The sequence below is a fragment of the Apaloderma vittatum genome, unplaced genomic scaffold (assembly GCF_000703405.1).
Source record: "Apaloderma vittatum isolate BGI_N311 unplaced genomic scaffold, ASM70340v1 scaffold9188, whole genome shotgun sequence".
In the NCBI taxonomy this organism is placed as follows: domain Eukaryota; kingdom Metazoa; phylum Chordata; class Aves; order Trogoniformes; family Trogonidae; genus Apaloderma; species Apaloderma vittatum.
Genome location: NW_009732400.1, coordinates 6,749 through 31,707, shown reverse-complemented (window position 1 = coordinate 31,707; position 24,959 = coordinate 6,749). Strand labels below are relative to the sequence as shown.

Below are 24,959 nucleotides of genomic sequence, written 5' to 3'. Positions count from 1 at the left end.
TTCTTGAGCACAGCAGGTAATGTCACAACATCTGACTACTAGCCTTCTTCTAAACATTTTTGGGGATACGTTTGTGTCCTACAATATCTACCGTTTCACTACTACACCACTGTTCTCTTTTTAGAAAGTAATATAGATATTACCAGTTCCTAATGTTTTTGACTCTGAATACTGTTTTATGACATAATAACTAATAATCTTGGGAGTTTTGTGATGGGGTTTTTTTGTTTGTTTGGTTTTGGGCTTTTTTGTTCATAGGAAGTGGATTTGGAAGAAAGGCTTGCTGAGTTGGATCTTAGAAGTGATTCAGATGTTCCTGATGTTCCTCCACCAACAGATAGCACTCCAGAAATCCTCAAGAGGGCTTTGTCAGGCTTGTCTGCCAGGTATAGTAAAAAACCCCAGCTCTCTGATTTAGTAGCTGCTAGATAAACTCTTAGAGATGATTATGTTGCAGTTTTAACCCTTACAGATGGTATTGCAGCTTTAAATTTCGTACAATACACATGAAAAACTAAGGATAAATTTTTACTGGATATCATTGATTTGTTTATGCTTTGATAGTCCTTTCAGTGTAATGGGTTTTTTTGCATATGCCTGAAAATTGCCCGTTGAATGCATTTCTAAGTGCAATTTTTAGCCGTAGTTACATAAACATCTGCCATTGCTCAGTCTGAGCATTGCAATAAAATGGACTAAAAAATAGTCACTAGGCTTGATATGCAGAATAAGTATTTCTGGGTGTTATAGTAATCGTATTTCCTGTATCCGTGGTAAGGAGGTCAGTGTATTGTGTGTAAAGGAAGAAGTGCAAATTCTCTAGGTGAGCTTTGCTAGCTTTACATTAAAACTGGAGTATGATGCAAAACTCACAGTTCCCCCTACATCAGGTCTATCTGATGCAGCAGTGAAACATAAAGCTGATAGAAAGTGAAACATTAGTAAGAGTTTCTTTAAGCTATAGTAGGGATTTTTTTGTTTAGCAATAACTTGTGATTAGTTGGTTTGATGTACTTTTAGAGGTAAAAATCTTGAAGGGAAAGACACAGGCAAAAGAGGAGAAATACTTACTGAAAAGTAATATGAACAATAAAATGGAGATTATTAATAACTAGAAACACTTTGATGGTAGAGTGGAGCATGTGATGAGTTTTTTAAAATTACTTTTGTTAAATAATCTGGCCTCTTAATTCTTGCTGATACTGGCCTTTGAGGGCAAGGATTGGGATGTGTGGGAAATAACATTTTGGTTACTCTAGATATTACAAAAAAATCCACCAAAAAATAACACTGAAACAAAAGAGCAAAGGCTTCCCAGTTTGTTGTTTTTTAAAAAAAGACCCCTTATATTTTCAAAGAAGGCATTTTGCACTTTGAGTTCTTTGTTAGTTTTGGGGCCCTCATTACATGAAAAGCACCGAGGTGCTGGACAATGTCTAAAGAAGTGCAGTGAAGCTGGTGAAGGGTCTGGAGAACAAGTCTTATGAGCAGCAGCTGAGGTAACTGGGCTTGTTTAGCCTGGAGAAAAGGAGGCTCAGGGGAGACCTTGCTATCTACAAGTACCTGAAAAGAGGTTGTAGCCAGGTGGGGGGTCAGTCTCTTCTCCCATGTAACAAGCGATAGGACAAGAGGAAGTATCCTGGTTTGAGCTAAACAGAACCAATTTTATTCAGTGATTTTACTTTTCAGCTCAGTCTCATCTAAGAGGTTGCACTGTCTGAAGTGAACAGCCTGGTTTTGCAGACAGTGTCTGCTACCAGCAGTGATAACACCTGATGTTTACAGTTACCACCTGGGGTTGGTATGCAGAAAGGCTCTTGCTTACATTTGTTCCTATAGTGACCAAGGTCACTCCCGGATCTAGTGTGTCACGTTAGAGGCGCTGGGAAGTAAAAGGAGTCACAAGGAAGTAAAAGGTTGCACCACTAGGGAGGAATAGACAGGACAGGTGACCAACAAAACCATTTAATTCCTTATACATGATATTCAGTATAAAACTGACAGATCTCAGGGTTTAGGGCTCTTCTTCAATGACCAGCGTCTGAGGAAGACTCTTTCTGATCTTCTGCCTTTGATCTTGATCCTGAGTTCCCACATTGAGCTCCTGTGTCCAGCTTTTCTCAGCCACTGAGCCTGGGACTTCCCCAGTGCCTGCCTGCTCTGCAGCATCAGTGGTGATTGCTGTGGGGAGGGAATTGGGTTTGATACCAGTTTTGTATATATTTTATTATTTTCATTATTCCCTTATCAGTACTATTATTGTTTTATTAAAGCTGTTCAGTTTTCTTTTCCAATCCATAAGTCTCTTTGCTTCATTCCCTTTCCCTTCCCCTTTGGGGAGGGAGAGGGGTTAGAGAGCATCTGTTAGCTCTGTTAGTGGCTGGCCCAGCCCAAACCCTTGACAGGGAAACAGCCTCAAATTGCACCACAAGCGGTTTAGATTGAGTATTAGGAAAAACTTCTTTACTGAAAGGGTTATCAGGTTGGCCAGGGAAGCGGTTGAGCCACCATTCCTGGAGGTATTTAAAAGACATGTACGTGTGGCACTTGGGGACATGTTTTAGTAGTGGACTTGGCAGTGCTGGGTTAATGGTTTGACTCGATGATCTTAATGGTGTTTTCCAACCTAAATGATTTTATGGTAATGGGAATTTCTATTCTGCTTTTCTTAGGCAGCCATAAGCAGCTGCAAAGGTCTGCAAGGGCAAAAGAGTACAGCTGGTTTGACCCATCACTGCTAATTTCACAAGTTTTCATGTCCTGGTTCCAGTGCTCACAAGAGCACAGGACTGCTTTAAATAGATAAACCCTCCACCTGGTAAAATAGCTACTTTGCTGCTACAGAAAGCTGGTGATCACCTGTTTGGGTAGGTTTTTTTATCTATTATTTTGCTTTTTACTTGTTAGCCTTTCTTTTACATGTAAGCCTTTACACAGCTGGACCTCCATCAGGTTGCTGATTATGTGATGCTTTTTGAGGGTCCTAATACAGTTTCACAGCAGTTTCAGTATGGGGTTGATATGTTTATTTACAAATTACGTTTGTGACAGGGGGAACGTGGGGGAAGAAGGTGGCTAATTTACTGTATACTCAGTTTAGCTGGGTAGTTGGTTGATTCTGTGTTTCTTGCTATGTGTTGTATTAAGCATAAACATTTCTGGACTCCCACTGTTTCTAATACACTGTAATCTCTAGTAAAGGAAGTGGCATTTGTTTTTATAACTGTTTTCTTTTGATTCTTTCCTTCTTTTGTTTAATAGATGGAAAAATTGGTGGATTCGTGGAATTCTCACTCTAGCTATGATTTCTGTGTTTTTTCTCATCATATACCTGGGATCATTTATGCTGATGCTTCTGGTGAGTTTAAGTACATTCTGCCATGCAAAAGTTGCTTGATCTCTTCATTCATTGTGCCTAAGACAGCTGGAAGTAAAGTGCACAGACAATTCAGAGCAATTTTTCTCTTGTTTGAAGGTAAATACCTTTGAAAAACACTGGATGGATTCACCACTGGGCCTTGTGGATTAAGGACTTATTATATACTGTGATTAATACTTTTTAAAGTAGGAATTAAAGTAACTAAGAAGTTGAGCAATTATTTCTTTGAAGTTTACTAAACTATTGTCATCTATTTCATTGTCCAGTTCCCATCACCTACTGTTACATTCTTTGAGGTTTGTTTAAAAAAGCCCACACAACAATGTCATACACCCCTCAAAAAACAAACAAACAAAAAAGCCCACAAGAGTTTCAGTTCTGAGGCAGGCAGCTTTGGTCTGCTGTCTGTGACTGGCACTGAAAGGCTCTCATCAGGAATGCTCCTTTAATTCCATACATGGCTATGGGACTTGCTTATGGCTGTGGGTTTGTCTGTAGGATGGGACTAGATCCCTTTCCAAAGTAGAGATAAAGGGCAGTTTTACATCGTGAAGCAAAATAATAATAATCATATACCCTGCATACCCAGTCAGCGTTTACTGCTTATTGTCAACGTTTTTATTGCTGGTATTTTTATTGGATAATGATTTAACTATCTTTCCCAGTCATGGCAAGTGACAGGCAGTGCTGTGGCTTCTAAAACACTGAAATTGATACTTATCTGTAACTGCTTTGATTTTTGACTCTTAAGTTTGTTTAACTGACAAAATGTGGGTTTACTTTTTCATGGCCTCCTGTGAAAAACCTCTTGTGTTGTATTCATAAAATTGTTTAGGTTAGAAAAGACCTTTGAGATTATTGAGTTCAACCATTAACCGAACACTGCCAAGTCTATCACTAAACCACGTCCACCAGTGCCACATCTACACCTCTTGTAAACATCTCCAGGGATAATGACTCCACCACTTCCCTGGAGAGCCTGTTCCAATGCTTGGTAACACTTTCAGTAAAGAAATTTTTCCTAATATCCAACATAAACCTCCCCTGGCACAGACTGAAGCCATTTCCTCTTGTCCTGTTTGTTACATGGAAGAAGAGACCGACACCACTCACCTCACTACAACCTCCTTTCAGGTAGTTGTAGAGAACAATAAGGTTTCCCCTGACCCTTCTTTTTTCCAGGCTAAGTAACCCCAGTTCCCTCTACCACCTTTCATAAGACTTATTCTCTAGACCCTTCACCAGCTCTGTTGCCAATTCTTTGGATGTGCTCCAGCACCTCAGTGTCTTTTTTGTAGCAGGGGACCCAAACCTGAATGTAGGATTCGAGGTGCAGCCTCATCAGTGCCAAGTACAGGGGGATGATCACTTCCTTCGTCCTGCCGGCCATGCTATTTCTGGTGCAGGCCAGGATGCCGTTGGCCTTCGTGGTCACCTGGGCACACTGCTCATGTTCAGCTGACTGTCTACCGACACCCCCAGCTCCTTTCCTGACGGGCAGCTCTCCAGCCACTCCTCCCCAAGCCTGTAGCACTGCTGGGGTTGTTGTGACCCAAGGGCACGACCTGGCAGTTGGCCTTGTTGAACTTCCTGCAGTTTGCCTTGGCCCATCGATGCAGCCTGTCCAGACTGCCCCTGCAGAGCCTCCCTACCCTCCAGCAGATCAACACTCCCGCTCCATTTGGTGTCATCTGCGAATTTCCTGAGGGAGCACTCAATCCCCTTGTCTGGATCGTTGATAAAGATATGAAACAAGACTGGCTCCAATGCTGACCCTGGGGAACACCGCTCGTGGTCGGCCGCCACCTGGATTGAACTCCGTTCACCGCCACTCTCAGGGCTCGGCCATCCAGCCAGTTTTCAACCCAGCAAATGAGCCATGAGCCAGAAGCTCGTCTAAGAGAATGTTGTGGGAGGTAGTGTCGAAGGCCTTACTAAAGTCCAGGCAGACAACACCCACGGTCGTTCCCTCATCCACTAGGTGGGTCACCTGCTCATAGAAGAAGATCATGTTGGTCAAGCAGGACCTCCCTTTCGTAAACCAATGCTGACTGGACCTGATCACCTGAGGTCAGACTGACAGGCCTATAGTTCCCTAGATCCTTCTTTTGGCCTGTCTTCTAGATGGACGTTCTGGAGTTCAAGGCCAAGTTGGACAGAGCCTTCAGTAGCCTGATCTAGTTCACAGGGGAGGTTGGATTAGATGATCTCTAAGGTCCCTTTCAGCCTAGACCATTCTATGATTCTATGACGTCACGTTTGCTAATGTCCAGTACACTGGGACCTCCCCAGTTACCCAGGACCACTGATAAATGATGGAATGAGATGATGCTGGGTGAGCACTTCTCTCAGCTCCCTCAGTACCATTGGATGGATCCCATCTGGCCCAAGGGACTTGTGTGTGTCAGGTCCCTAACCAGTTCCCCTTGGATTGTGGGTGCTTAATACTGCTCCCCAGCCCTGTCTTCCACCTCAGGGGGCTGAGTACCCTGAGAACAACTAGCCTTACTATTAGAGACTAAGGCAAAGAAGGCATAATGTACCTCAGCCTTTTCCTCGTCTTTTGTTACTGTGTTCACCCCTGCACCTAATAAAGGATGGGCATTCTTCTTAGCCCTCCTTTTGTTGCAAAGGTATTTATAAAAAATTTTTATTGTCTTTTATGGCAGGAGCCAGATTAAGTTTTCTAGCTGGGCTTTGGCACTTCTAATTTTCTCCCTGTGTAACCTCATGACATCCTTGTTGTCGTCCTGAGTTGCCTGCCCCTTCTTCCAAAGGTCAAAAACTCCCTTTTTTCTTTCCTTTTTTTTTTTTCTGTATTGTCTTGAGAGACTGAAATGCTGTTTCACCAGTAGCATGGTCTGCATTATAGTCTTTACATCTGAATTAGTCTGGCTTATATTCTCTGTTTTCAGGTGAATGACATAACAAACTAGTAATTTATTGTTTCATTGGTGGGGAGGATTCTTTATGTGTGAAGAAACAACAAAAAAAGGCCCTCTAAAGCATACGTTATTGTACAGAGATTATTTTTTCACAATCTTTCCTTTAGTAGTCTGTTACACTTGAGAATTAGGGTAACAAAAAGAAACTAATCAATTTGCTGTGTGATTTGGTGTATTCATGGTATACTCTGAGATTGCAATTGTGGACAAAGCTATCAAGAGATGAACCAAAAAGTAGTTAAAGTTGGTATTGAATTGGAATAGAGTTCTTCCCCCATAAAGCTAAAACTCTGTCTTGTAATATAATAAACTGTTCATAAAATTGACATTTGAGACTATGTACAAAGAAGAATGGAGAGAAAACCCAGTTTTGTTCAGGAATTATTTCATTTCAGTGGAATCAAATAATTTACATTTAAACAAGAGTTGTCGTGCTAAACCCAAATCTTAGTACTGAGATTGGAAGTGCCCAAAGGCTTGTAGGAAGGAAGGATAATCCACTGAAGTTTGGAGGACAAACCCTGAGACTGCTCTAAAAAGTTGGGAGACATGTTTTATGTTTGCATGCCACTAAGGTCACAGGCACAAGCTTCCGTGCCTTGAGACTCCAGTGTCCTTTTCCACTGTAAGGTGTGATCTTTTAATGTTGCTCTTGCATATAAATTTTTTAACATAGGCCGATCAGAAGAGCATGAGGTAGGGGAGCTTCCAAATTAACTCACTGAGGTGATGTAAGACTGTTTTAAACTGTGTTCACATGTTGAGCAAGAAAAAATTTATGTATGAGTGCAGGTGATAAGAGGATACTGTTTGCAGTATTGCTATGACTACTGTGCATGGTCAACATGGGCAGGTTCTTACGCCTACCTCTGCACGGGATTACTGGTGACCTGGGTTTGGCAATACTTGATACCTGGGCAGGATGATCTGCTTGGTGCCTGTGGATTAGACAAAACCGACAGAGAATCCTTTGGAGCCCAGAGACTGATAGAACGTACCACCAGACTTGCACGGGCAAGCACTGACATACTGAGATCAGCGAAACAAAACGAAGGCTATGGAGGGCTGTGACATTCGGAGCTGAGTTAAATGAGCTTTGCTTCTAGTTATCAATGCTAATTGCCCTTAATGAGATGCTTGCAAGTGGAAAACCTGGGTGTCCAAGTTGTGTTGCACAGCTAGGTTTTTTCCATTGGGCCTAGAAAAGTATCGCTTAAACTAAATCTAAAAATAAAACATGTACAAAAGAGATAGAAGAACCTTATCTACAGGAAGTACTTGTGACCTGCTGCTTCCAAACTCTCAGGAGTTTTCCCATATTTCATGAGTGTATTCTTGCAGCTAGTCCAGTGTGCTTTTTCTTGCCATGATGAGTGGTTTTGAGGTTTTTAGGGGTTTAAAATGGAGCTTTAGTTTTCTTCAGACTTGCTTTGAAGTTGTTTTCTGTGTGGAATTTAAATTCAGTATAATTTCTTCCCTTAATGCAGGTTGCTGTACTGCCTTTAAGAAGCAACTGCAGCCTATTTACTTAGTTTTTTATTTCTCTTATTTTAGGTCTTAAGCATCCAAGTGAAGTGTTACCACGAAATCATTACCATAGGTTACAGAGTCTACCACTCATATGATTTACCGTGGTTTAGATCCCTAAGCTGGTGAGTAGTAAACAAGAACATCGATAAGCAGGGATGTGAAACTTAAATCTTGATATTCCTCATATCCTGTCATGTTGGAATGATGATTTTGTAGATTATGTGCAGACTTAAAACTTGACTGTCTCTAATACAGAATTCTGTAGCTGTCTTCCACTTGTGAACTTGGACAAGTCCTTTTACTACTTCAATTTTTTTCCTTATTGTACATATGTATATACGTACGCATCCATACATGCCCTAAGTCAGAATTGAGCATATGTAAGCTAAAAATGTGCATAGCCAAATAATCACCTGATATGTATCGTCTTCACTGCTTTTTTTTCCTTGGCTGTTAACTGTGCATAAGAAATAAAATAGATGGTTTAAAGGCTACTCTTCACACATGGAGAGAATTAAAATAATAACATACAACTTTTAAATTCTTTCCTGTGGTGTGCTTAGTCACAGGAGTGCATAAATGTAGTATTCAGGGATCTTCTGAAAGCCAAAAGATGAGACGAATTTTTCTGGCAAATCCCAGGTACTTTTAACAATATTCAGCTTATATAGGGCTGGATATAACTGGGTAGAATCAATTCTTCTTCTGAGTTCTGGGAAGAAAAATAAAGGCTTTTGCTTAAGAGTCAGTGTTATGGGAAGGTGTTGGGAACATGTAATCTCCAAGGTGCTTAAGGACGTAATTCTTCAGACATGACCTATATTGCCTTGGTTTGCTTTTGTGTTGGTTTTGGATTTTTAAGGAACTGAAATATCTAGGTTATTCCCTGTCTCTTGTCACATTGCTTCATACTTCTAGAAACAACTTTATGGTGTTTGCTGTCAGCTCTTCTATAAAGGCTAATCAGTTCACCCCTGGTCACTCCTGGATTATCCAGGGGAGTGACCTATTGTCTGCTTTATTTCATGGCTTCTGCATCTGCAGTGAGAGCAGACTCATACATAAATGATTCTGCGGTCTGGCCAAAATTTTTGGAGGAGGAGATGTGCACTCTACCACTTTGTCTACTTTGGCAGTTGGCCACTGTCACTTCCATATGTGGAATCAGGATCAATCAGGATCAACAACTCTGCATTGCCACACTAGTTAACATCAAAGCCTCAGCCCAACATCTTGCCACTGAGACTAAGTATTAAGGCATTGAAATGAGATGAGACAATCCTGTTAGTAGCCTGAACATCAACTATTTGGCTTGTTTAGAGATGTGAAGCCTTGTGAAATGAGCATTAACATCTGTCGGTGAGGAGAGAATGAGTACTGATCCTCTGAGATGACCTGGAGAGCCAGTCTCGAATCACAAGTTTTTCTCTTCTGTGGCTGACTTTGGTAATAAGCCAAAGAGTGTGTTGGGTAGAGAGGTGCATCTCTTAGTGGTTTTGGATTTGCTCTTTTTTGGTTTTTATTGAGTGCTGTCTTGGTGTTTGAGGATTCTATTGTGACTTAACTCTGGAAAGCTGAGTAAGTGAACTTGTATGAAAACCTGGGACAGAATTACATACTGCCTGTTTTGACTTAAAGGAGTTTCTTTGAAGATCCTTCAGAAAGAGATAGCTGAAGGGGACATTTCACCTCATTTGAACCTTGGATGTGAGGAGACTTCCACCAAGTTGTTTTGAAAAAGTTGTAATAGTAGCTGCATTTACTAGTTTAACCCTGTAAGATTATTGCTTGGTCAAGAAGGCTAAAAGGCAAAGTGTGTGGTGGAGTGGAGCAAGAGAGCAAGCAGTAACTCTTTCAAATGAGAATCATCAGGCCAGGTGGCAAAAGTATAGTTACATTCCGTTCGCTGTCCTATAACCTTGGAGGAGTCATTATGCAAGTACTTTTTTTCCTGTTTGTAAGGCAGAAATCACAAAGTATCCTAACTAGGATATGGGAAAAGAATATGCAGAATTGCTTGTGGTCAGTAAAGATGGTAGCAGATGGTTGTTCTGTACTTTCAGAGTAACTGAAAAGGACTTGGGGGCTGGTTAGCTCAGTCAGTTGAGCGTAGCGCTAACAACGCTAAAGTCGCGGGTTCGATTCCCGTTCGGTCCCCATGTGTTGCCTGATCTGGTCGAAAGGTGACGTGCCTGGTGACAGGGAGGTTGGATTAAAATGATCTCTAAGGTCCCTTCCAGCCTAGGCCATTCTATGATTCTGTGATTCTATGATTCTATGACTTGCTTAGGTGTGGAGTATTCAATACTGTAGTTAAGGATGAAATGAATTTTCCAACTGTATCTGCAAAAAGTGGTTTTTTTTCTAGTGCTGTTGCTTAGAAGTAAATTACAAAAATCGATTTGTCAGAGGAGACACCGTCTCAGAAGAATAAGACGGGATTTATCCTTGAGTTTTATTTTTTATCACATCTTTTCTCCCTTCTGGTTTTACTTTTGTGTGGGTTTTTTTGTTGTTTTTTTAAGAAGGACACTTAAATATGTATCATCTTGTTAAAATAACGGCTAGCTGTTGTATGTTGTAGGTACTTTTTGCTGTGTGTAAACTACTTCTTTTATGGAGAGACTGTAGCTGATTACTTCGCTACATTTGTTCAGAGAAGAGAACAGCTTCAGTTCCTAATTCGTTACCACAGATTCATATCTTTTGCTCTCTATTTAACAGGTAAGTGTAGAACGCTGCAAAAATGAAAGAACTTTGTGCTGCATCTGTGCTTATTTTGCTTTAAATTTGGTAATTGCTCCCCAGCTTTATGCACTTTCAGGTTATTTTTTTTTCCTCTTGATGTTTGAGGAAGTTAGGGGTTTGCACTTTGATTCTTCCCCCCCCCCCCGTGAAAAGATGAATACAAATTTTTTATTCACTGAGAACAAGAAAGCAGCGTGAATAAGTAGATGATCTTGAGAAAGTTGAGGTAATAGCAGAGAGGAGAAGTTAGTATGAAGTAATTTTGGTCGCTGAAGAACTGCGGCTCAGTACCTGAAACCATGAACGCTATTTTGGCAGTCTCTGGAGATGACTTTTTCATGTAATTGCTGTGCTGGGTTGATACTTTATTGTGCAAGTGTTCTGCTTGATCTACAGCAGCAAGATTTATGGATATATTTTAAACTGATTATTCAAAATGCCTGAGGCTTTATTTTGTCTGCAAGATATTCAGATGCTTGCTTCATGGAGAGATTTTTTTTCTCCCTATCCAAAGAAAGACTTTTTTTAAAAAGACTCTTCTCTAGGAAGAAGAGACACAAGCTGGCAGTCTTCTGGGATATTGCTTTGTGAACATGTAAATATAATCTACGGTGTTTTCAGCAATGCAGTTAATATTACTTTAGCCTAAAATTGAATCAACTGAAGACTTAGATTGGCCTAAGGGACAGGTGACTGCTCTGCTACAAATACTTGTAAAATATATTAGGAAACCTGCTCTTCATGAGAACCTGTCAGTTCGTCTACTGTTATTTTTTTATTTTAACCAGATAAAAATTCTGTTTGGTGCTTAGATAGCAAACATGAAAGCAGCTGGGCAAGACTTACCCTTTGTCACCTGGCTTTGGCTTAAGGAGACTGACTTAACTAACGCCTTGTGACTGCTGAAGGGCAGTGAGTGGGGAGACGAGACAAGCCAGTTATGAGCAAGAGGAGGAATGTAGCAGGGCCCGTTGGCAGCTGTTGCATTGGGATTGTGGGGTCACTGTGGGGATGTCCCCAGGGTTAAGGGTCTTTCAAGGGCTTCTGGCCCCTGCTGACACAGAAAGTTGTGCTACGGGTGAAGAGGTGCTCTGTTACCCACCCAGAGCATTTCTTTCAGCCACTTGAATTCTCCAACGCCTGCACTTCATGCTTGGCATTGCACGAAACTATATGCCTGTCTGGGGGAAAGAGGCAAGCTGGTCTTCTCGCTTATTTCTGTTAATTATTCAAAACCAGCTTGGCAACCTGGCTTTTGAGTGGTTTTTAATGGTGATGGTCTCCTCCCCTAAAAATTATTGTCTGTGATGGGACCTTATAAGTAGTGAAATGTATGCTTTTTACATTCAGTAAATTCACTCAATTCTATGCGCAACTGAACACAAGCAAACACTTCAAGGGAGGAAAATGATTGGTATATCACCGTTCAGTGTAATTAAATATAAGATGGTACAAACTACACTTGCTTTGTTTTACAGGCTTCTGCATGTTTGTTTTGAGTTTAGTGAAGAAACATTATCGTCTGCAGTTTTACATGGTGTGTATTACCCACTTTGCTGTGGTCACTCACATTATGAATGTCACTAGAAACAGTCATGTCCCTACATTCATAAAAAAATAGCTTGAAAGAGGGGTGCGGAAGTGTGCTTAAACCAACAGTAACATGAAAACAAGTGGTGTCAGGCTATTCGATGTCTGTTCACCTTGCAGCTTATTATTATTATATCATGGGATGTGGCCTTTCAGTCAATACAAGCCATCACCGATGAGGTGTTGTGCATATACAACATGATACGTTTCCCTTAGTGACAGGCTGATATGAAAGAGATTTCTGGAGAAAGGAGTGTGCATCTCCCTCCCAGGTCTGAAACCAAATAACTCAACGTAGCGTGAGAAGTGGTTCTCGTGATGGAAGTGTTATTTTGGAGAGGCCCTGCTGAAGTACTGTGGAGGGAACTTTATCTTAATCCCTGTGTGGAAGATTTATTCTGTGACACTTAACAGCAGTTCTGGTCTTCTGCTCTGCTGTGCCTTGATATTAAAAGAAAACCGGTGGTCTCGTATCTTATATTTGTCCACCTAATAAACAGTGTCTACCTAATCAAGACTGTGAACCTTTTTCTTATATGTATCTTATAGATCAAAAACCAATTTTGCAACACCACAGATAAAAACCCAAACAGATAAAAACCCGAAATAAAAACCCAAATAAAAACCCGAAACAGAAAAAACCCCACACAAACCCCAAAACGTACCCTAAACCAAAAGAGATTAAACCCGGAAAAACCCCCTGACCCTCCCCCCACTTCTATATAGGAATAATTAGAAGCAACAGTAAAACAGTAATTCAGTATGGCTCTTGTCTTTTACGAACTTGAGCAGTCAGGGCATTGCACAGTGTTAAACATCTACTAAAGCTCTGGGGGTGCAGTTAACCCCTCTGTTTCTAGAGTGCTTTATGTAGCACTTTACCATTGAGGATTGCTAATTCAAGACTAGGGCTTAGCTGAGCCCTGTGTGAGCATGTAAAAAAAAATCTTTTACTAAAAAAAAACAAAAAAAACCCCTGTTCTGGGAGGACTTGCCTGACAGGGAGGTGCAGCTTTTCTAGGAGAAGTGGTCTTTATCTTCTAATCTGCAAAAAAAAAATCCTCATCTTCAGATTGGTGCAAGGTAAATGTGTTAATTTTACGTTAAATATTTTCATTTTTCCCCTTCTGGAAAGGAAGCAGAAAAAAGTGCTGTCAGTCATATGACTTGGTGTCTGCCTGAAAAACATTAAGGTGTGACTACCTAAGAATTGCAGTAAAACAGAAGGAAGGCAGGTATCTCCTGTGTGGCAATACAGTATTTGGACAGACCAGGAGAGCAGCCACTTGGTTTCAGATGGTGTTCCAATATCGCTGTACAAATACAAAAATTTTTGCTGCAGAGAGGTTTAAATTAACCAGCAGGTAGTATTTTCAGAAATGTTTAATCAGTTCTTGTACCCCCCCCTTCAGCTTTCTCGAGTTGTCTTAAGTGGAAGTAGATTTTGGCTGCCATAGGCAAACACACAAGAGGAGAGAATTAAAGGAGTAGGACTTTCTGAGGGTAAAATTGCCCAGAAATTTAGAGTGCTTAAATTTGGTATTTCATGGAAAAAACTACCAGTTCTTGATTTAAAAGTTTTTGGGAAATAAAATCTATTTTAGAATCTTTGCTGATAGACTATTTGGAAACCACTTTATTGTACACTGGTGCTACAGAATAAACACCAAGCCTGTGCAGTAACACTGAGGAAAATTACAATTTAAATGACCACGTGCCTATAAATTAACACTTTGTTCTTGCTAATCCTGAGAATTTTCGTGTTTCATAAGAGGACTGGTATTCTGTTACGGGAGATATCCGCATCTGTGTAACATGACTCTTTCATTGCCATTTTATTGTTACAGTTCTAACACGTCTGTTATATGTATATACAGAATATCACATTGCTTACATTTCTTTGCTGCTTTCATGCTGAAGGTGTATGTCTTATTAAATCAAATGTTAAACTTCAAAAAAAAATTCTGGGTGGAGGTAAGTAATGGAGAAACCTGTTTAAATTTCATTACTTGCTTCAGAAAGCCAGCTAACTTGTGATATACTGTATGCACACATCTCTTGCATTATCACTAGAATTGGTCTTTCCCATGAGCTCCTAAGTAGCTCCTCTAGCTGACACGCCAATATTTATCAGGGTGTATGGGTTGGTGTTTTCACTAACTGTTGTGTTGTTGCATTGTTAACAGTTCGCATGGACTCATGTCACTTTGCTGATCACTGTAACTCAATCTCATCTTGTCATCCAAAATCTCTTTGAAGGCATGATCTGGTAAGGGGACAGTAATAAACTGATTTGTAACTCTATTGCATTGAAAGGTTGGTTCTTCATAGGTCTCATTAGGGACTAATTGTGGGAACAGTTTAAGTAGGGCAGATTAAAGGATTGTGAATGTTTAGTTGGAAGAGGAGTTGGAGGAATTGGGAGCAATGAGGTAAAAGATACCAGGAGAAGAAGCAGAAGCTTCTTATTTGCAGCCACAAGTACTATAGTTTTGAACAACCACTTCATTTACTTGCAAGGAATAGGATTGCTTGCGTGCTTCATGAAATAGTTTCCATAACGTTTTGCTGGTGGAGTGGATGAATATCCAGCAATTACTTTTCAGTTACTTGGGAGCTTCAGTTTGCTCAGAGGTATTGAAGTTGGAAAATTTAATTTGAAATCTCCAATCTGGCCCTGCCACTTTCCCTGTTGAGATAAATTCAGATTACTTAAAATATTTGAAGAGTTTGAATCTTGTTTACTGTTGGGTCATCTTAATGCCGCATTTCCAGCAATATATTAAATTCTGATGATGCAGTTAAACCTGCGTATGTATTCCCACTCCTCACTTCTTTAGGGACAGGGTAAATTACAAGTTGAGAGAGAAGGAATAAGCATGTGGAAGATGGTTTGTGTTCTTCCAAGAACATAATACTGCATATTCTCCTTTTTCTTTTCCTGAAATGTGTATAGCTGGGGAGATTATTGCAGAAAAGATGTGTTCATAGTTAGAAAGAAAATCCAAAGCCTTTGACAGAATATGTATAAATAAATTCTTTTCATAGTTATCATGTTAATGTGCAAAAAATGAACATAGTTGCCTTGCAAGTCTAGTATTTCTTATTTCCAGTGGTGCTAGGCAATTTGGTAGATGGTCACAAAATCTGACTTTTAGCCTAATAATACATCTGTGCTTTGAAAAAGGAAAAAAAAAAAAGGAGGTTAAGAAGTTCGAATAACCAATTGAGATGCTGTCTGCATGGAAAGAACACTTAGAAAGCTAACACAGGCTGCTCCAAACTGGAAAGGAAAAAAAAAGGAAAACTTACCTTCTTAAATTTGGGTATTGTTAAATTTTGCAAGGAATTTGCTTGCTTTGATGTTACCAGTAACATTAACGTGTTTATATCTGTTGATTTCTTCTTAACTGTGGTACCAGTCTTCAAGCCTAATAGGAAAAAGCCAGCCTGTTCATGTTTTAAGCTCCTGCACCAAAATGGTATTTTAACTTGAACTAACATGGATCTGTAATGGTCTTGACTGGCTGAACTAAAACCAGTACAGCTTAACATGCTGCTTGTGGGGGAACTAGGTGAACACATTATTACAGATCCTTTTAAATACTACAGAAAAATTACCCAGAAAAAGAAACTTTGCTGTTTCAATTTCTGTCCTGTGTTTAGGCTTGGGCAGCTTTGCTTTTTCTCCATGAAATTTCTGATGTCTTTCTCTAGGTTTCTTGTTCCAATTTCAAGTGTTATCTGCAACGATATTACCGCTTACGTTTTTGGATTCTTCTTTGGCAGAACTCCACTAATTAAGGTGCGTGCTTAGGACCTTCCTCACTAACAAGCTTTTACAATTTACAGCATTTTTGACACGTGTTCAAAAACGTGTTAATGGAAAAAGTACTTTCTTCTGTACTGCACGATCCACATCTTTGCTAAAAGAACAAATTGGCTATCCTGTTTCTGAAGACTTGGAAGTGGAAATGGGTTAATGTGAAGGTGAACTTGAAATTACGGTATATGTTTGAACTTACTGCATCATCATTTATAATTGCTTTCTTTTTGGATTTCATATACAGGTTTAACTACATGCTTACTGTACAGAAACTAATTTGAAATAAGCCTCTAGGTCATGTAAACCTATTCCTCATTTGGTCTTGTCAACGTAGCACTGAGAAGGACTCAAGGAATATTCTGCTAAATGTGCACGTGCTAGCAGAGGTCTCCAACAGAACTGTAGCGTGCTGGTGCAGGTTTCCAACTCTTCTGCTTGAAGGAGCTCAGCTGCTTGCTTGGGGTTGGCAGTGGCCAGAGGCAGGCAGCAGCCTCCAGATGCCGGCAGCAGATGGGGAGGGAGCTCTCCATTCCCTCAAGCTGCCCAGTGGCACCAGCTTGACTGGGGTGTGGCCCCTCCTTCCCTGGGACAAGGCAAGGTCCTCACTGTACTCCTCTGTTTGTCATGTTTAGTAGCTGCAGCTGCTGTCAGTATTTCATGCACAGCTTTGAAAAAAACAAGGAGCTTAATTTTCACAAGCAAATCCAGAAACAGAGTAAAAAGGAAAAGAAAAAAAAGGGTACTAATACTGTCTCTTTTGTACCTAGTTGTCTCCCAAGAAGACCTGGGAAGGGTTCATTGGAGGCTTCTTTTCCACAGTTGTATTTGGATTTATTGTAAGTAACCACAGGACTTTCCTTGTATAGATTCAGTCTTCAGCTTCTTGTTTTCACTCGGAGTAGAATTACTGACAAATTTGGCTATCTCAAACTGCGGAAAGCTGAAGAGTTAAGGTTGGATTTTTGTGGCTAGAGAATTCTGCCAATTCGTAACTAGCTGCAAAGGCTGGACAAGGCTTGCACCTCTCCCGAACAGATTATATTGATCCTTTTGCACTTACCGCTATTATATCTGGAATTGTTTTGTGAATTGTATTCCTGTTTTGAAACTGAAGTTTACAGATAGCATTATATGTGCTTTGTAAAGTAGTAATTTTGTATTATGTACTTTATAATGATAGCTCTCCTGTGAAGTATTTTACACTGAAAATATGCATAGAAGATAACAGTATACAGTAACTTCTCCTATAATTAATTTATCGCCAAGGTCAGTGGAACTCCTAACTGCCAAACTCAGTTGAAGCATAGTTCAGGTTTTAATGGAGAACTGAACTGCAAAGAAATCGTGAGTGGCTAACCTTTTGGGTTTTGAGAGATATGAGAAGGGAAACAAGTTGGGGAATCATCACTAAGTGCATTGAATGTCCACATTTGTCTGCCTTGTTGAGGTGTTCTCCAACTTAAAGAAAACAATTTAACTCCATTCCGGGTCTCTGTTATTAGAAAGACTTTCATTATTCTCACGTTTCAATGACCCTCAACAAAAGCTATCCATTACAGTATGGCTTTTGACTGTAACAACAAATGCCTACTCCAGGAGTCCTTGTTTTGCTTTTCAGTTTTCCTATTTTTTGGCTCAACATCAATACTTTGTCTGCCCCGTGGAATATAACAGTGAAACCAACAGATTTATGACAGAGTGTGAACCTTCAGAACTCTTTCAGATGAAGAAGTACTCTGTGCCACCGTTGTTTCAGGCTGTGCTGGGATGGGTAAGGCAAAAACCACATCTTTGGTTAAAATTGAAATTGTGCTTCCCTGTTTGACTGGTTTCCTAACGATTTTTAGAAAGGTATATGTGTATTGGCAGGGCTTGAAGGGTAAGAAGTGAATCAATACCATGAGCCTCTCTGTTGCTCAGACAGGGGGATTGGTCACCCAAGCAGAACCGAAATGCCCTGCTAAAGTCACCTGAGGAAACTAGCTGTCATGGTTTAACCAAGGCCCACGCAGCGACTCGCTTACTCTTCGCCAGTGGGATGGGGGAGAGAACCAGAAGAGTAAAAGTGAGAAAACTTGTGGGTTGAGATGAAAACAGTTTAATAGGTAAAGCAAAAGCTGCACATGCAAGCAAAGCAAAACAAATAATTAATTCACCACTTCCCATGGGCAGGCAGGTGTTCAGCCATCCCCAGGAAAGCAGGGCTCCATCATGTGTAACAGTGACTTGAGAAGACAAACACCATTCTAAATGTCTCCCTTTTCTTTCTTCTTGCCCCAGCTTCACATGCTGAGCACGATGTCATGTTACAGGATATCCCTTTGGCCAGCTGGGATCAGCTGTCCTTGCCATGTCCCCTCCCAGCTTCTGGTGCACCCCCAGCCTCCTCGCTGGTGTGGTAGCATGAGAAGCAGAAAAGGCCTTGACTCTGTGTGAGCACTGCTCAGCAAACATCTCTGTATTATAAACACAGTGTTCAGCAGAAATCCAGAACATTGCCCTGTATGAGCTACTGTGAAGAAAAGTAAGTCTATTCTAGCCAAAGCCATCACATCTGCTTGTGTTCTCGTGGCCTGTATTGTCTTTGTGCTGGAAATGGATGTCAGTTAAGCATTTTGCAGACAAACCTGGCTTTTAAAAACAACCTTTAAATTTTTGTGGAAAGCAAACAGAGGCTTGTTATGGCCCAAACAAGTAGCAAGCTTAAGTAACCTTGTAGAACTCCCTTCTAGTTTTAGCTAATGTGTAACTGCTGTTAGGATTGGACTTGTACTTTCTGCACCACATAGCATCTTGTGCATTAGTGCCACTACTTCTGCACTGAGCGAAAAAGGATTTCTGGTAACAATTCCACGTAACACAGTCACCAACTCTTTCTCACAGCCAACCTGCAAATTCTTTTAAGTGAGCTGTTGTATCTTTCCCTGTCAGAAACAGGTCATCAATTATCCTACTGTACAAAGCAGTGCTTCGAAGTCCCAGGCTCCAGAGGCACTCCAAAATGAAGAGAATACCAAGTAGAAACAAAGCAGTCTGTTATTATCTTTCCTTTAGGGCAAAGTGGAGGTGGCGGGGATAGATACAGAACAAGTGGATACCACAATGCTCCCCTTGCCTGTGCAGGGACTCAGCAGAGAGAGTGAGAGCGCAGCACTAGGCAAATGAACGTATTGTTGCTTCAGGGACTGTGGGACTGATTGCAAATTCAGTAAGGATTTTTCTGCACAAAAAAATAGCTCTTACGGTGTTCAGCTATATTGTGTATTTTGGTAAAGGGCAAGGAGATGGAAATGCCTAGCTCTGTTCCACTCTAATAGAGAGCTATCAGTTAACCCTAAAAAGAGATGGTATTTCCACATGCACTTCTGGAGTATTTTTGCCAGGCTCTAAGAAGCGTTTTGAGGAAATAATTAGTTTTATCACTCTTTATAGAAAGATAAATAGGATCTCCTTGTTTGGGCAACAGCCTGTTTTTTGGTTTTCCCTCTATTACTCAATTCCTTAATTGACATAATTCCAACTCATAACTTTTTTTTGTTTGTCCAACTAAATAGTTTAGCCCCAAAAGAAGGTGTCTTAAGATAACTGCACAGAGCAGTAAATACCTTAATTGTTGTTGGCCAGCTGTCATGCAAATCAGAAGCACAAGGTACAGGATTTTTCAGCTACAGCTGGCATTTGTCAAGACCTGCCAAGTGAGATGTTCTCTGCTTTCAGGGCTAGGCCCAGCATAGCGATCCCTCAAAGATTGGAGTTTGTACCATTGACTTGTGCTCAAAGCTAAGTTGTTTTTTTTAAAACAAAACAAAAATCCCCAACAAAACAAAACAAAAAACCCAAACAGACCAAAGAACTCTAATCAAAACCAACCCCGATGAGCCCAAAACATCCCAACCAACCAACAAAACCACCAATTTTTCTAATCTGTGTCAGGAAAAAAACCCAGGTACCTGTTGCCAATGAAGTCATTCTTTTCTGTAAAAATTTGAGTGGATCAGAACCAATATCAAGTCTGTGAACACGCTGAGGGGAATGATACCTCTAGAAATGGAAAACAAAAAGTATTAATGGGATAAATGTATCTCCCAATAATGTTGCATGTACAGAGAGGTGACAGCACGGCAGACCAGTGCAAAATTCGGATCTATCTTGAGAGCACCTGAAAGAAGAGAGTGAGTTGCATGAAGGAGAGCATTGGGCCACTCACCAGAGCAATACCAGGAATTTGTGGGAAGCTCCTGTGTTTAGAGGAACCGGGGCTGGAAAAACAGAGCCAGGAAAAACTAGAGAGTCCCATTGTATGTTATGGAATTTGTAGTTATATTCTTTATGATCAACTGAGGAATTAGCTGGAAACCACATCGTTTGTTAAAGTTAACTGCTGTAGCAACCCTGAATACTTTATCCTGTTCATGTGACCAGATCTTTACAGTATTATTTCCTGTCAGGAGAACGAGAACTCTGGAAATTTTCTCCATAATAGCCCTATTTTAAAATACTTAAGCTTGAATGCTTACAATAAAATATTGAATTACAGTATTATTTATTTTTCTAATTATTTTTGTAGGAAACGGTGAATATGTACCCATTTCAGATGCACAGCATTGCACTGTCAACATTTGCCTCATTAATTGGGCCATTTGGAGGCTTCTTTGCCAGTGGATTTAAAAGAGCTTTCAAAATCAAGGTGTGTAATGACTCCTGTAAGCTGGTTTTGGTTTGGTTTTCTCTTTGAATTAGATAAGTTGGTGGATTGGGTTTGTTTTGGTTCTTTTTTTTTAATTTTTCATTGCTGTCTTTCTACTGAAGTGTGATGATGTTTGAGCTGTTTTTCAGCATAATCAGCAGTGCTTACTTTTTTTCAGATATATGTATGTGTTATTCTTAAAACTTTGCATAACCAACGCATGATTTTAACATTGGAAATGCAAGAATAATTCAATTTCATCTTTTAGTTGCCATTTACTCTTCCAAGTCACTTTGCAGAAGTGGTTTAGGCAAGCAAGACGTGAGATGTTACGCTTGACACAACAGGCAAGCTGTAGGTGCCTGAGTAGCGCCATCAGTGGTTCACCCTTCCGACTGTGTGTTTTACAGAGTATTTGTGTTGTACGCAGATGCTGACATGCCAGCTTCGCCAAAGCAGAAGGCGTTTGGCTGCCTTTGCCAATACGGTGCCGCCTTGTAACGAGAGTGTGTATTGGCAAACGATGTGATGAGCTTAACCTCTGTTTATTGCAAGGTGTGCGCTGTCGCTTGTGGCAGCATTGTCTCTGCCTGGTATTAAGTGGCAGCAGAAGTGTGCGAAGAAGGCAGCCCCAAATTTTCTCCTGGCCTTCTTTATGTCTTGGTAGGACTGCTGTAATTCTTATCCTGTTGCTAGTTGTTATTCTTGTTGTTTTCCCTATGTCCATCAGTTTTGGCATGTGCTTTGCACAGAAGCATATAAACCTGTCTGTTTATGCTTAACTCCCATACATGTGCTTGTACTTGCTCTCTTCCTTATGCTGGTCCAAACAGCTTGTCTGGCACTTCACAAGCCACAGCCTTATGCACTGTCGTACCAGGCAGCAAAAGATTGTTTGTGTGAAGAAGGGCTTTTTTTGGGGAAAAAACGCTTCTGAAAAGCAGCACTTAAAGTACAGCATTAAATTACATTCTAAATTACTGCTGGGTGTCAAGGTGGTGAGCAAAGTGCTGTCGGGAAGACAGGGATGTTGTGGAATTGTTACTGAAGGCAGCACGTAGGTTAGGTTAGACGTTCCATGCCTGCTCAGCACTGGAGGGCTGGAGCAGCACTGGGTGCACAGGACTGGTTTAACTTGCTGGCCGTCACCCCATGTGACTACGGTCAGAGTTTTCACCTGGCAGGTACACAAGTGAGTATGGATGGCAAAAGGGATACATGAGGGTAGTTTGACTGATAAAGGTAATCTACAGACAGTATCAGGTAACACAAAGGTAGTGTATCAAGCTTTGTTTCCATCAGAAATACTACTTTTATTTTTTTAAGTAGCGATAATGTTTTCACTTCAGGGTTTTTTGGTTCTGTTAAAAATAGTTCTGCTGTGTGCAAGTTTGGGTTTTTAACTATGGTTACCAAGAACACAAGGGGTGGGCAGTATGACTTGCAAAGCCACTGTTAGACAGGGAAGAGAATTCTCAGGTTACGTTTCTCTTGTAGCAAATACATACTCCCTGGTGTCACAAACCGGTCCGTGACTGGTGCGAAATGTTTTACTTGTATACCTGGGAACAAAATTAAGACTCAAAACGGAGTCAAGTGCCCAAGAGCTTTATTAGTCTGACAACCGGTGCGCAAGTGTCAGAGAGAGAGAGAAGAGGAAGGAAAGCAAAAGGAGAAGTTACCACCACAAAACGGAGAGATTCCGACAGTTCAATCCATCCACGGAGCAATGAGGGTCGGGGAGCCGCAGTCGAGCCAGAGGAGAGTCTGGATGGAAGAAACAGAACAGACCCAGGAAAAGACAAACAAGCAGAGTAGAGGGAGAAAGCAACGTGAAGCAGTCCTTTCTTCCACTTTTATCATGTCATCTTATTACATATTTTATGTTTCTTCTGAGAATCTTTTTGCATATTCCAAGAGCTGATTTGCTTAACTCCACCTCCCACCAGCAGGGATACGCATGCCCAGTACCATCACTGGGGGTTCTCGAGAAGCAGACCCTGGGTCTGGACGCATGCATGGAGGCTAGGTTGAGTTTCTCAGAATTCACTTTAGGTTCAGTTTCTCTGGAGTACACTTCATGCTCAGCATGGAAACAGCAACAGAAAACCTCTAGTGTGCCAGTTGCTTCTTTGTGATGGCAGTGATGCCTTCACTGTTTTCATTTCAGCAGTGTCGAGGCAAAAGACCAACATAGTCTCCTACATCTGGTAACAAGTGTTTCAGCAGCAGCTACCAGCAGTAAGTATTAAAGAGGAGAATTAGATTCTGCAGAGGCAAGAAATGCCAGCCATTAGCTTACTAGGCTTGCAAAAAAATGAAGTTATGTCCAGGCACGCAAGTGTGCCTGGTATTGGCAAACCTGCACCTGACCTACTGCTGTCCTCTTGTGTGTTACTGTGAACAAGTTGCTTCACCTCTTCTTTTTCTTCTCACCCCTTGACTCACCTTTGCAGTTAAAAACTCCTTTAGCAAAGGAGGCTCTTGTTGACTTCTGGCTCAGTGCAGTGAAACCATAGCTTAGTTGCAGCCTTAATGTGCTGCTGTCAAGTGATACATCGTTAGTGTATTTCATTGGAATCACTGACCGTGATTTTTTTTATTTCTGTTTTTCTCCCCTCTCCGTCCTTCACGTCCAAAAGGATTTTGCAGACACAATCCCTGGGCATGGTGGGATAATGGATCGCTTTGATTGTCAGTACCTGATGGCCACTTTTGTTCATGTCTATATCACCAGTTTCATAAGGTATGGGACTTTTTTACAATATTAGCTATTTAAGTTTGCATAGGAGCTGTGCTGCAGTCGTTTCATACAAGTTATGTTCTGCACTGTTACACAGTGGAGATTGCGGGTTTCTAAATCTGATTTATGCAATGCTTTCAAATACACAACTATTAAGAAAACATACACTGCTGCCTAGGATTTGTGTCAAGTTCAAGTGATGCCTTTAATCTTTCTCTGAGTGCTGGTAAAAGTAACCTGTGTACCCTGAATACCGGAAAGTTTTGCGTAGCAGCCTCTTAGAAGTTTTACTAGAATTCACTGATTAGGGACAGGTATGAGGGTGGGGGTTTGGGCAGGAGGGCTGCTGCAGCATCTGCTTTCCCTGAGTGATTCCTGAAGAGCCTGTGGGTTGCAAGACTGTGGTTCTTGTGTAACTTACAGTATTTCTCAGTCGCTTGCCTTGGAATGTTCTCAAAATGGTATGGTTAAAGAGAGGAGATAACTTCTTAAAAATCCTGCTTGTCTTCCTTGAACCGCACCAGCTGTCAAATAGAAGTCATGGGAATGAGAATTCTTACAGCTACTCATTTTAGTTCCTGGGGCAGAGGGAATCAAGGGGCTATAGGTGCCCTTAGTTTTGTAAATGCATATGGCTAGATAATTATTAGATACCTAATCAGTGTCAGATACTTTGCCTCATATTTGGTCCATCTTAGAAGCAGACTATAAACAAGTGACTAACTAAAACTGAGGCTATTATTTAGAAAAGCTTGGTTTAATTTGTGGCTTTCTTTGCCAACTTGGCCAATTTTCTGTTTAATTCAATAGTACACAGCTCATCTGGCAACAGATATTAAACTGAAAAAGATGTGTTGACGCAAAGTGTTACTACCGTGATAAAGAATGAATCAATTAATCTTATTTGTCATAAGCCTTCTTAATATCCCCATTTGGCAGCAAATACAAGGAATGCTTTTCAGTTTCTGTTCAAATTGAGCTAAGGAGTATGCTTTGCCAGTAATGCTCACCTGTGCACTCTGAGAGTATAGACTGGGAGGAATTCATAACTTGGTGTCCCCAAAAAAGGGAAGGTGTTGTTTATGCAGCAAGAGGAAAATGGAAAGCTGTCAAAATATCTTTAGAGCTGCTTCCTCCCCCCAAAAAATTTTCTTTTTTCATTGACAGGGGTCCAAATCCCAGCAAATTATTGAAACAGCTGTTGATACTTCAGCCTGAGCAACAACTAAGCGTGTATAAAACCTTGAAGTCTCACCTCGTCGAGAAAGGGATCCTGCAGCCATCTCTGAGAGGGTAGTTTGTCAATGTGGAGGCCTAGGAGAAACTTCGATTTACAAAGAAGCCTGTGGAAAAGCATTGCAAATGAGTACATAGATAATAGGCAAAGGAGGAGTAGTTTGTAGTCTGGAAGAGGTGAATGTTTCCTGAAATGAATGTGAATCCTATGACTTCCTGTTAGGACACAGAAGATTGCTGACTCCTAAAACAATTTAAATGCTTGCAAAGTAACA

At 40.8% G+C, this 24,959-nt stretch overlaps 1 protein-coding gene across 1 annotated transcript; it reads left to right on the top strand.

Moving 5' to 3' along the window:
* Window positions 1-258: 258 nt before the first annotated feature.
* On the top strand, window positions 259-24,745 carry CDS1 (CDP-diacylglycerol synthase (phosphatidate cytidylyltransferase) 1; the record flags this gene model as incomplete). The annotated part of the gene is made up of 12 exons (XM_009875514.1): window positions 259-386; window positions 3,262-3,358; window positions 7,879-7,976; window positions 10,439-10,578; window positions 12,081-12,139; window positions 14,379-14,461; window positions 15,910-15,997; window positions 16,786-16,854; window positions 17,637-17,789; window positions 20,586-20,705; window positions 23,348-23,451; window positions 24,616-24,745. Coding segments are annotated over 12 exons (1,269 nt in total), but the record flags the coding sequence as incomplete, so codon positions are not given.
* Window positions 24,746-24,959: the final 214 nt, after the last annotated feature.